The 13,583-nt window shown below is 43.7% G+C and overlaps 1 protein-coding gene across 1 annotated transcript in view; it reads right to left on the bottom strand.

Annotated features, from left to right (window-relative positions):
* Nucleotides 1-12,818, bottom strand: part of LOC143816893 (thiol S-methyltransferase TMT1A-like) — a 36,948-nt gene extending 24,130 nt beyond the window's left edge. Inside the window, exon 1 of the mRNA XM_077297843.1 lies at nt 12,259-12,818. Within this exon, the coding sequence (XP_077153958.1) occupies nt 12,259-12,756 (498 nt within the window). The 5' untranslated portion in view covers nt 12,757-12,818. The remainder of the gene's footprint in view (nt 1-12,258) is intronic.
* Between the last annotated feature and the right edge of the window lie 765 nt (nt 12,819-13,583).

Genomic DNA, 13,583 nt, shown 5'->3' with positions numbered 1-13,583 from the left:
GGGCTTTTGCATTGGCACCAGGGGATCCTGCGTTGCTCAATGTGGATGCGTTTTTTCTGGCCTTGGGGTTGCTTTATGAGGAACCTCATTTAGAGCTTCAGGCGGAAAAGGCCTTGATGTCCTTGTCTCAGGGGCAAGATGAAGCTGAAATATACTGCCAAAAATTCCGCAAATGGTCTGTGCTTACTCAGTGGAATGAGTGCGCCCTGGCGGCGATTTTCAGAGAAGGTCTCTCTGATGCCATTAAGGATGTTATGGTGGGGTTCCCTGTGCCTGCGAGTCTGAATGAGTCCATGACGATGGCTATTCAGATCGATAGGCGTCTGCGGGAGCGCAAACCTGTGCACCATTTGGCGGTGTCTACTGAGAAAACGCCAGAAAATATGCAATGTGATAGAATTCTGTCCAGAAGCGAGCGGCAGAATTTTAGACGAAAAAATGGGTTGTGCTTCTATTGTGGTGATTCTACTCATGTTATATCAGCATGCTTTAAGCGTACTAAGAAGCCTGACAAGTCTGTTTCAATTAGCACTTTACAGTCTAAGTTTATTCTATCTGTGACCCTGATTTGTTCTTTGTCATCTATTACCGCGGACGCCTATGTCAACTCTGGCGCTGCTTTGAGTCTTATGGATTGGTCCTTTGCCAAACGCTGTGGGTATGATTTGGAGCCATTGGAGGCTCCGATACCTCTGAAAGGGATTGACTCCACCCCATTGGCTAGTAATAAACCACAATACTGGACACAAGTGACTATGCGTGTTAATCCGGATCACCAGGAGGTTATTCGCTTTCTGGTGCTGTATAATCTACATGATGTTTTGGTGCTGGGATTGCCATGGCTGCAATCTCATAACCCAGTCCTCGACTGGAGAGCTATGTCTGTGTTAAGCTGGGGATGTAAAGGAACACATGGGGACGTACCTTTGGTTTCCATTTCATCATCTATTCCCTCTGAGATTCCTGAATTCTTGTCTGACTTTCGTGACGTTTTTGAAGAACCCAAGGTTGGTTCACTACCTCCGCACCGGGAGTGCGATTGTGCCATAGACTTGATCCCGGGTAGTAAATACCCTAAGGGTCGTTTATTTAATCTGTCTGTGCCTGAACACGCGGCTATGCGAGAATATATAAAGGAGTCCTTGGAAAAGGGACATATTCGTCCTTCGTCATCTCCCTTAGGAGCCGGTTTTTTCTTTGTGTCTAAGAAAGACGGCTCTTTGAGGCCGTGTATTGATTATCGACTTTTGAATAAAATCACGGTTAAATATCAATATCCGTTACCACTGCTTACTGATTTGTTTGCTCGTATAAAGGGGGCCAAGTGGTTCTCTAAGATTGATCTCCGTGGGGCGTATAATTTGGTGCGAATCAAGCAGGGGGATGAGTGGAAAACCGCATTTAATACGCCCGAGGGCCATTTTGAGTATTTGGTGATGCCTTTTGGTCTTTCAAATGCCCCTTCAGTCTTCCAGTCCTTTATGCATGACATTTTCCGCGATTATTTGGACAAATTTATGATTGTGTATCTGGATGATATTCTGATTTTTTCAAATGACTGGGACTCTCATGTCCAGCAGGTCAGGAGGGTTTTTCAGGTTTTGCGGTCTAATTCCTTGTGTGTGAAGGGTTCTAAGTGTGTTTTTGGGGTTCAAAAGATTTCCTTCTTGGGATACATTTTTTCCCCTTCTTCCATCGAGATGGATCCTGTCAAGGTTCAGGCTATTGGTGATTGGACGCAACCCTCTTCTCTTAAGAGTCTTCAGAAATTTTTGGGCTTTGCTAACTTTTATCGTCGATTTATTGCTGGTTTTTCTGATGTTGTAAAACCATTGACTGATTTGACTAAGAAGGGTGCTGATGTTGCTGATTGGTCCCCTGATGCTGTGGAGGCCTTTCGGGAGCTCAAGCGCCGCTTTTCTTCCGCCCCAGTGTTGCGTCAGCCTGATGTTGCTCTTCCTTTTCATGTTGAGGTCGACGCTTCTGAAATCGGAGCTGGGGCGGTGTTGTCGCAGAGAAGTTCCGACTGCTCCGTGATGAGACCTTGTGCTTTTTTTTCCCGTAAATTTTCGCCCGCCGAGCGGAATTATGATATTGGGAATCGGGAGCTTTTGGCCATGAAGTGGGCTTTTGAGGAGTGGCGTCACTGGCTTGAGGGGGCCAGACATCAGGTGGTGGTATTGACTGACCACAAAAATTTAATTTACCTTGAGTCTGCCAGGCGCCTGAATCCTAGACAGGCGCGCTGGTCGTTGTTTTTCTCTCGGTTTAATTTTGTGGTGTCTTACCTACCGGGTTCTAAGAATGTTAAGGCGGATGCCCTTTCTAGGAGTTTTGAGCCTGACTCCCCTGGTAATTCTGAGCCCACAGGTATCCTTAAAGATGGAGTGATATTGTCTGCCGTTTCTCCAGACCTGCGGCGGGCCTTGCAGGAGTTTCAGGCGGATAGACCTGATCGTTGCCCACCTGGTAGACTGTTTGTTCCTGATGATTGGACCAGTAGAGTCATCTCTGAGGTTCATTCTTCTGCGTTGGCAGGTCATCCTGGAATCTTTGGTACCAGGGATTTGGTGGCAAGGTCCTTCTGGTGGCCTTCCCTGTCACGAGATGTGCGAGGCTTTGTGCAGTCTTGTGACGTTTGTGCTCGGGCCAAGCCTTGTTGTTCTCGGGCTAGTGGATTGTTGTTACCCTTGCCTATCCCGAAGAGGCCTTGGACGCACATCTCGATGGATTTTATTTCGGATCTGCCTGTTTCTCATAAGATGTCTGTCATCTGGGTGGTGTGTGACCGTTTCTCTAAGATGGTCCATCTGGTTCCCTTGCCTAAGTTGCCTTCTTCTTCCGAGTTGGTTCCTCTGTTTTTTCAAAATGTTGTTCGTTTGCATGGTATTCCGGAGAATATCGTTTCTGACAGAGGGACCCAATTCGTGTCTAGATTTTGGCGGGCATTCTGTGCTAGGATGGGCATAGATTTGTCTTTTTCGTCTGCTTTCCATCCTCAGACTAATGGCCAGACCGAGCGGACTAATCAGACCTTGGAGACATATTTGAGGTGTTTTGTGTCTGCGGATCAGGATGATTGGGTTGCTTTTTTGCCTTTGGCGGAGTTCGCCCTCAATAATCGGGCCAGCTCTGCCACCTTGGTGTCCCCGTTTTTCTGTAATTCGGGGTTTCATCCTCGATTTTCCTCCGGTCAAGTGGAATCTTCGGATTGTCCTGGAGTGGATGCTGTGGTGGAGAGGTTGCATCAGATTTGGGGGCAGGTGGTGGACAATTTGAAGTTGTCCCAGGAGAAGACTCAGCTTTTTGCCAACCGCCGTCGTCGTGTTGGTCCTCGGCTTTGTGTTGGGGACTTGGTGTGGTTGTCTTCTCGTTTTGTCCCTATGAGGGTTTCTTCTCCTAAGTTTAAGCCTCGGTTCATCGGCCCGTACAAGATATTTGAGATTCTTAACCCTGTGTCCTTCCGTTTGGACCTCCCTGCATCCTTTTCGATTCATAATGTTTTTCATCGGTCATTGTTGCGCAGGTATGAGGTACCGGCTGTGCCTTCCGTTGAGCCTCCTGCTCCGGTGTTGGTTGAGGGTGAGTTGGAGTACGTTGTGGAAAAGATCTTGGACTCTCGTGTTTCCAGACGGAAACTCCAGTATCTGGTCAAATGGAAGGGATACGGTCAGGAGGATAATTCTTGGGTCACTGCCTCTGATGTTCATGCCTCCGATCTTGTCCGTGCCTTTCATAGGGCTCATCCTGATCGCCCTGGTGGTTCTGGTGAGGGTTCGGTGCCCCCTCCTTGAGGGGGGGGTACTGTTGTGAAATTGGATTCTGGGCTCCCCCGGTGGCCACTTGTGGAATTGTACTTGTGTGCATCATCCCCTCTGTTCACCTGCTCCTATCAGGATGTGGGAGTCGCTATATAACCTTGCTCCTCTGTCAGTTTCATGCCGGTCAACAATGTAATCAGAAGCCTTTCTGTGCATGTTCCTGCTACTAGACAACTCCCAGCTAAGTTGGACTTTTGTCCTTGTGTGTTTTTGCATTTTGTTCCTGTTCACAGCTGCTGTTTCGTTACTGTGTCTGGAAAGCTCTTGTGAGCGGAAATTGCCACTCTGGTGTTATGAGTTAATGCTAGAGTCTTAAAGTAATTTCTGGATGGTGTTTTGATAGGGTTTTCTGCTGACCATGAAAGTGCCTTTCTGTCTTCTTGCTATCTAGTAAGCGGACCTCGATTTTTGCTAAACCTATTTTCATACTACGTTTGTCATTTCATCTAAAATCACCGCCAATATATGTGGGGGCCTCTGTCTGCCTTTTGGGAAAGTTTCTCTAGAGGTGAGCCAGGACTGTCTTTTCCTCTGCTAGGATTAGGTAGTTCTCCGGCTGGCGCTGGGCATCTAGGGATAAAAGAACGTAGGCATGCTACCCGGCCACTTCTAGTTGTGCGGCGGGTTTAGTTCATGGTCAGTATAGTTTCCATCTTCCAAGAGCTAGTTCTCATATATGCTGGGCTATGTTCTCTCGCCATTGAGAATCATGACAGGGAGCCCAAAATCCAATTTCACAACAGCTGATCTCTCACCTTCCTCATAATCAAGGCTACCCCACGAGGTGAGATTTTGCATGGTGCCCCAGATTGATGTCGATTGACAGTCATTTTGTATTTCTTCCATTTTCTTACTATTGCACCAACAGTTGTCTCCTTCTCACCCAGCGCCTTACTTATGGTTTTGTAGCCCATTCTAGCTTTGCGCAGGTCTATGATCTTGTCACTGACATTCTTATAAAGCTTTTTGGTCTTGCCCATGTTGTAGAGGTTAGAGTCTGACTGACTAATTGAGTCTGTGGACAGGAGTCTTTTATAAAGGTGACTATGTAAGACAGCTGTCTTTAATGCAGCTAACGAGTTGATTAGGAGCATCTAACTGGTCTGTAGGAGCCAGAATTCTTAATGGTTGGTAGGAGATCAAATACTTATTTCTCACTGCAAAATACAAATAAATTTATATAATTATGTGATTACTAGATGGTGGCCCGATTCTAACGCATCGGGTATTCTAGAATATGTATGCGTAGTGTATAGCACAGCCCACGCAGTACAGCCCACGTTGTATATTGCGCAGCCCATATAGTATATTGCGCAGCCCACGTATTATACTGCGCAGCCCACATAGTATATTGCCCAGCTCACGTAGTACATTGCGCAGCCCATATAGTACATTGCGCAGCCCACGTAGTACATTGCGCAGCCCACGTAGTACATTGCGCAGCCCACGTAGTACATTGCGCAGCCCACGTAGTATATTGCCCAGCCCACGTTGTATATTGCGCAGCCCACGTAGAATATTGTGCAGGCCACGTAGTATATTGCGCAGCCCACGTAGTATATTGCGCAGGCCACATAATATATTTCGCAGCCCACATAGTATATTGCGCAGCCCACGTAGTATATTGCGCAGCCCACGTAGTATATTGCACAGCCCACGTAGTATATTGCGCAGCCCACGTAGTATATTGCCCAGCCCACGTTGTATATTGCCCAGCCACATAGTATATTGCGCAGCCCACTTAGTATATTGCGCAGCCCACGTAGTATATTGCGCAGCCCATGTAGTATATTGCCCAGCCTACGTTGTATATTGCGCAGCCCACGTATTATACTGCGCAGCCCACATAGTATATTGCGCAGCCCATGTAGTATTTTGCGCAGGCCACGTTGCATATTGCGCAGCCCACGTATATAGCAATGTGGGAATGATATCACTGTAAAAAAAAAAAAAAAAAAGAATTAAAATAAAAAATAGTTATATACTCACCTTCCGTTGGCACCTGGATCCAGGAAGCGGTTACCGACGTTTGGGATCCACCGAAGCTCCGCCGAGCCGCTGGCGCCGCCGCCATCTTCCTTTGCCAGGATGTATTGCGAAATTACCCAGAACACTTAGCGGTCTCGCGAGACCGCTAAGTCTTCTAGGTAATTTCGCAATATATCGCCGGGAACGGAAGATGGCGGCGGGCGCCAGCGGCTCGGCAAACTACGGAGGGTGAGTATAGCAGTTTTTTTGTTTTTTTATTATTTTTAACATTACATTTTTTTACTATTGATGCTGCATAGGCAGCCTCAATAGTAAAAAATTGGGGACACACAGGGTTAATAGCGGCGGTTACGGAGTGCGTTACCTGCGGCATAACGCGCTCCGTTACCGCCGGCATTAACCCTGTGTGAGCGGTGACCGGACAGCGTATGCGGGCGCCGGGCAGTGAGTGCGGGGAGTAAGGAGCGGCCATTTTCTTCCGGACTGTGCGAGTAGCTGATTGGTCGTGGGCGTTTTGCCACGACCAATCAGCGACTTGGATTCCATGACAGACAGAGGCCGCAACCAATAAATATCCGTGACAGACAGACAGACAGAAAGACGATTATATAGTAGATATGTGATTTTATTTTTGATATTCTATCTCTCAATGTTAAAATTAACCTACCCTTAAAATTGTAGACTGTTCATGTCTTTGTCAGTGGGTAAACTGACAAAATCAGCAAGGGATCAAATACTTTTTTCTCCACTGTATATGTTGGTGATGTGCCTCTTTAAACACAATATAGGATAACAGGCTTTTGCTGGTAGAGTAATTCTCCACCAGGATGGTAGATGAATTCAGGCATACACAGGTGACAGAAGCTAGGATAAAAACAAAATGTACAAATACCCTGCAGTAAGTAAATATGGTAACTAAATCGTAATAGTATTATTATGCATTGCTTATATAGTGCCGTCATATTCTGCAGCACTTTACAGACATTGTCATCTCTGTCCCCATTGGGGTTCACAATCTAATTCCTTATCAGTATGTCTTTGGAATGTTGGAGGAAACCGGAGAACCTGTGGGAAGCCCACGCAAACACGGGGAGAACATACAAACTCTTTGCAAATGTTGTCCTTGGTGGGATATAAAACCAGGATCCCAGTGCTGCAAGTCAACAGTGTTAACCACCGAGCCACCGTTCAAGTAAATAACATAGCATCACAGGGGGATTATAATGAGGGCAATTTGGCCTACCGCCCGGTAGGCTGAGATTAATTAAATATTAATACAACATAAAAAATAATTATAAATAACTGCATGACTTAATACACCGTGTTCCAAATTATTATGGAAATTGGATTTAAGTGTCATAAAGATTTAATTGTTTTGTTTCTCAAATAAACTCATGGATGGTATTGTGCCTCAGGGCTCAATGGATCACTGAAATAAATCTTAAACACATGTGATAATTAGTTTTCCAGGTGATTCTAATTAAAGGAAAACTACTTAAAAATGATGTTCCACATTATTAAGCAGGCCACAGTTTTCAAGTAACATGGGAAAGAAAAAGGATCTCTCTGCTGCCGAAAAGCATCAAATAGTGCAATGCCTTGGTCAAGGGATGAAAACAGTAGATATTTCATGAAAACTTAAGGGTGATCATCATACTGTTAAGAGATTTGTAACTGAAACAGAGCACAGACAGAGTTCATGCAGATAAAGGCATAGTGAGGAAGGTTTCTGCAGCTGCCAAAATACCATTACAAAGCAGCAAACAGATATTTGAAGCTGCTGGTGCCTCTGGAGTCCCTCAAACCTCAAGGTTTAGGATCCTTCAAAGGCTTGCTGTGGTACATAAACCTACTATTCGGCCACCCCTAAACAATGTTCACAAGCAGAAACGGTTGCAGTGGGCCCAGACATGCATGAAGACTAATTTTCAGTCTTGTTTACTGATGAGTGTCGAGCAACCGTGGATGGTCCAGATGGATGGAGTAGTGGATGGTTGGTGGATGGCCACCATGTCCCAACAAGGCTACGACGTCAGGAAGGATGTGGAGGAGTCATGTTTTGGGCTGGAATCATGGGGAAACAGCTGGTAGGGGCCCTTTAAGGTTCCTGAAGGTGTAAAAATTACCTCTGCAAAGTGTATAGAGTTTCTGACTGGCAAATTTCCTCCATGGTATAAAAAGCAGAAACGTGACTTCAGGAGCAAAATCATGTTCATGCATGACAGTGCACCATCTCATGCTGCAAAGAATACCTCTGAGTCATTGGCTGCTATGGGCATAAAAGGAGATAAACTCATGGTGTGGCCACCATCTTCCCCTGACCTCAACCCTATAGAGAACCTTTGGAGTATCATCAAGCAAAAGATCTATGAGGGTGGGAGGCAGTTCACATCAAAACAGCAGCTCTGGGAGGCTGTTCTGACTTCAAGCAAAGAAATACAAGCAGAAACTCTGCAAAAACTCACAAGTTCAATGGATGCAAGAATTGTGAAGGTGATATCAAAGAAGGGGTCCTATGTTAACACATAACATGGCTTGTTAGGATGTATTGGAGTTAAATAGCTTTTTTGTTCAGTGAATGTGACCTCCTAATGCTGCAAATTCCACAAATGAGCATTTTCAGTTCTTTAAAATATATCAAATGTTTAGAAATTCTACTGTGCCTAATAATTTGGAACAGTGCATTTTGAGTTTTTATTCATTTTGGAGATTATACGGTTATCTTTGGGAGGTTTCTTCAATAAAATTCGATGTATACTCTAATGCGTGATGACTTTTATTAGACTGACTGTCATTTGCACCGACCATTTAGGAAAATCCAAGAAAAATATCATTTGCATAATAACTTGGAACATGGTGTATTGAGCAGAATTAAGTATGCTGACATCCACCTATATACAGTATGACTCACCACAAAGCTCACTACACACGTGGTCAAAATTGTTGGTACCCCTCGTTTAATGACAGAAATACCCACAATGGTCACAGAAATAACTTGAATCTGACCAAAGTAATAATTAATAAAAGATCTATGAAAATGAACAAATGAAAGTCAGACATTGCTTTTCATCCTTGCTTCCACAGAATTTAAAAAGAAATAAATCTCATGAAATAGGCCTGTACAGAAATGATGGTACACCTGAAAATAATGTGACAAAAGGGACATGTTAAATCAAGGTGTGTCCACTTACTAGCATAACAGGTGTCTACAATCTTAGAATCAGTGAGTGAGCCTGTATATAGGGCTACAGATACTCACTGTGCTGTTTGATGACATGGTATGTATCATGCTCAACATGGACCAGAGGAAGCAAAGGAAAGAGTTGTCTCTGGAGATTGGAAGGAAAATTATAGACAAGCATGTTAAAGGTAAAAGTTATAAGACCATCTCCAAGCAGCTTGATATTCCTGTGACTACAGTTGCACATATTATTCAGAAATTTAAGATCCATGGGACTGTAGCCAACCTCCCTGGACCTGGCCGCAGGACGAAAAGTGATGACAAATTAAAGACGGATAATGCAAATGGTAACAAAGAGCCCAGAAAAACTTCTAAACAGATTACAGCTGAACTTCAAGCTCAAGGAGCATCAGTATCAGATCGCACCATCCGTCGTTGTATGAGCCAAAGTGGACTTCATGGGAGACGGCCAAGAAGGACACCATTGTTGAAAAATAATCATAAAAAATCAAGACTGGAATTTGTAAAACTACATGTTGACAAGCCACAAAGCTTCTGGGAGAATGTCCTATGGCCAGGTGAGACAAAAATGGAACTTTTTGGCAAGGCACATCAGCTCTATGTTCCCAGACGGAAAAATGAAGCATATCAAGAATAGAACACTGTCCCTACTGTGAATCATGGAGGAGGCTCTGTTGTGTTCTGGGGCTGCTTTGCTGCATCTGGCACAGGGAGTCTAGAATCTGTGCAGGATACAATGAAATCTGAAGACTGTCAAAGGATTCTAGAGAGAAATGTGCTGCCCAGTGTCAGAAATCTTGGTCTCAGTCGCAGGTCATGGGTCATGCAACAGGATAATTACCCAAAACACACAGCTGAAAACACCCAAGAATGGCTAAGAGGAAAACATTGGACTATTCTGAAGTGGCCTTCTATGAGCCCTGACCTAAATCCTATTGCGCATCTTTGGAAAGAGCTGAAACATGCCATCTGGAAAAGGGAACCTTCAAACACGAGACAACTGGAGCAGTTTGCTCTTGAGGAGTGGCCCAAAATACCTGTCGAGAGGTGCAGAAGTCTCATTGATGCTACAGTAATCGTTTGATTGCAGTGATTGCCTCAAAAGGTTGTGCAACAAAATATTAAGTTAAGGAACCATCATTTCTGTCCAGGCCTATTTCATGAGTTTTATTTTTTTTTAAATTTTGTGGAAGCATGGTTAAAAAGCAATGTCTGACTTTCATTTGTTCATTCTCATCGATTTTTTATTTATTATTACTTTTGTCAGATTCAAGTTATTTCTGTGACCATTGTGGGTTTTTCTGTCATTAAACGAGGGGTACCAACATTTTTGACCACTTGTGTATATGCAGTATCAGCCCCCACACAGGCCCCTTAATCAACAACCAAAACAATCAGACTTATACATGTAAAACATAGCAAAAAAAACCCTTAAAAAATATCTCTTCATTTAGTTTAAAGTCACGGCCTGTCTCATGTGGCCCCTTGGGAAAATTAATCTCCCATCCCTGCTCCTTCTTGTATAGCTATGTTATTTATAATGCTGTACGGTACATAAAGGAAAAATTTGTGTGATACTGTTTCTGTCGTATTCCGTGTACGGATGTGCCCCAGAGCACCTGTGTGTTACTCACATGACCTATCACATGATCTACCAGGGGGATCATGTGACACGTCATATGATACATTGGGTATCGGCGGGGCCCATGCCTTCTAAACTGCCCGGGGCCCTGGCTCTTCTTAATATGCCCCTGCATAGGGTACTTGTAATTGGATAAAAAAGTGTAAAAGCCATCCCACCACGACAAGGTGTACCAATCAGGATGGTCTTATCTCTAGTATTACACTTCTCTATGTGCCAGCAAATTGGTGCAGTTATCATTTTGTTGATAATGTTTCCATTAGCTTTGACTGATGTAAGGACATTAACTGATCATTTGAAATCTCTGCCGATCTGTGCTAAAACTGCATGAATTTTCAGATCCAGACAGACTGTCATGCCAATGCCTGATTATTGTGATCTCTTTTATTGTGTTTCGCTCCTGATGTCTGCACTATTGTCTCTAGTTGCATATTATACAGTAGATGACACACTGACAAACCATGACAATGTGCAGTGGAGCTTTTATGTAGGTTCTCACACATAATCTAGGTCACAGGCCAAAAAAAAAAAATTGTTAACTTAGGTTGTTACAGCAAATCAGGGTCAAAAGTCACTGAGCGCATTCACAAGCTGCTAAGGAGTGGCCGATCTTGGAATTGTGAAAATATTTGACTAGAGTTGACAATAGATGGGAAGATTCTTCCACAACACATCCTATTTTTCATGACAATTGTTATCTATAACATCCGTGTGCTAACCGTTTTTTTTCATTGAGCCATTGACATGCCTTGGCCAATTTGATGCGTGATGCGAATCATATTGGGACTTTTTTTTTCACTTGCGGACATCAGTCCATAACATAAAAAAAGAAAGACACGTTCATTATGACGGGTCCATGACCTATACATAAAAATCAATGGATACCACGCCTACCAAAAAACTGATGCGTGAATGAGCCCTTACTAGACAGGCATTTCTCCTCCTTCTGCCACAGCAGTAATCACCCAGCTTTTCTGGACTCCAGAATGGCAAATGTCCTACTCCCATATTTACAGTCTCAAAAGGTGACCATAAACTTAAACGGGAATACATGTTACAAGATGTCACCTATCCACAGAATAGGTGATGACTTTAAGGGTTTGCTCCCATTTATGTGGATAGAGACAATAGAGAAGATGGATAAATTAAGTTTTCCATCTTCACACCTGTGAAACTGTTCTCTCATGTGAGACAATTGGATCACAGTAAACTGACACTCCGCTTAAGCGCTGATCAGAGTTTGAGCCCAGTGTCATTAGCATAATTGATTAAATTCTCTCAAAAGAGAAGATCATTGATTGTGTGAGCAAGCCCTTAGATTGATGGGGATCCAACTACTGAGACCTTCACTAAATTCCAGAAAAGGGTACTTCTGTCCTCCATCTGAATAAAGCGACAAAGAACATGCTCAACTAGCTGGAGAACAGAAGTACCCCTTTCTGGTGATCTGTGGGGGTCTCAGCAAATGCACCTACAATCTAAAAGTTATCACCTATCCTGTATATAGGTGATCATTTTTTACAATTGAAATGCCCCCTTAATATGCTTTTTAAATCAAATATTTACTGTGTGTTTGGTAATACAATACAGAAAATAAGACTCACAGGCTTCAGGACTCTATGTATCTCTGCCAGGATGCCATCAACATTTTCCACAGAGCAAAGTACCAATGTACAGACCACCACATCCATGGAACCGCTGGCTACTTGGGGCATATTCTCCCCTGGGGCTATTAGAAAATCCTGGAATTGCACATGATCATTCTCGGCCAGGCTCTTGTTCAGGTATGTCCTGAAGTTTGGGTTAGGATCCACGCACGTCACTCTGCATCCTGAAGGATAGAACTGGAAGTTGGCACCGGTGCCACAACCAAGCTCTAGAACTTTAAGATCTCCAGAGGGGCCTTTAAAATCACTCAAGTTGCTGAATAGTTCTCTCTTGTAGTCTTTCATGTATTTGTTGTAGGTCTTGGTGATTCTATTCAGGAGGTAAGGCATCCACTTCTTAGCTAAAGGATTCCACAGACCCAACATGTAAAGAATGTGGATTGGCAGTGTAATGATAGCAATACATATCTGGCAGAATAATATGTGTACAGCCATGTTCAGCCAGTGTAAGATGTAATGTAAGCTGATTTCCGAGCTTGTATGTGACGTGCACAACAGTGAGCAGAGGGTGTAACCGGTAGATGGGCTGCACGCTGCCTCCTCCTCCTGCTGCTACTGCTTCTGCTGCTAGGCCAAGGAGCAAATGCATGTCATAGAGGCAATATAGTATCACAGATAATTACTGTTCCAAAATAATATAGTAACTGATGATGCAAAGTTCAAAGAGTATCAATCGTCAGATAAACCATGCATTTATACTGATTATTTCAATCTTAATGGCGTTTCCATGCTATGTTACATGTCTGCCAGAATCTCTCAGTACGAAAACACAGCAAGTAATGGTGTAGAGGTTCCTGGGGCCTCTATCAGACACCTCAGGTGGTGCTTTAACCTTGTAAAGGCTCATTCACACATCAGTATTTGATATCAGTGTTTGTATGCCAAAACCAGGAGTGGAACTTAGGCAACGTTCACACATTGTGTATTTGGTGGGTTTTTTTACCTCAGAATTTGTAAGCCAAAACCAGGAGTGCAACAGTCAGAGGAAAAGTAGAATAGAAACACGTCACCACACTATTTTTTTTTTTTACCACTCCTGATTTTGGCGTACAAATACTGAGGTAAAAGAGACATCAAATACTTAATGTGTGAACAAGGCCTTGAGCTTCTCCTGCCCATTACAATATTAATCACCTACACCACAGGGATCGTACACTGATGCATCCATGTAGTGTCTCTGATTTTCACTGTCCCATTGACTTGTATGAGTGATTTTGATCTGTCACTCAGGTTAGTCATGTAGTATAGTGTGGCAGAGCTGT

Source organism: Ranitomeya variabilis, chromosome 3, assembly GCF_051348905.1.
Source record: "Ranitomeya variabilis isolate aRanVar5 chromosome 3, aRanVar5.hap1, whole genome shotgun sequence".
Taxonomy (NCBI): Eukaryota; Metazoa; Chordata; class Amphibia; order Anura; family Dendrobatidae; genus Ranitomeya; species Ranitomeya variabilis.
The sequence above is the reverse complement of the archived record's forward strand: the minus strand, read 5'-3'. Positions and strand labels throughout refer to the sequence as shown.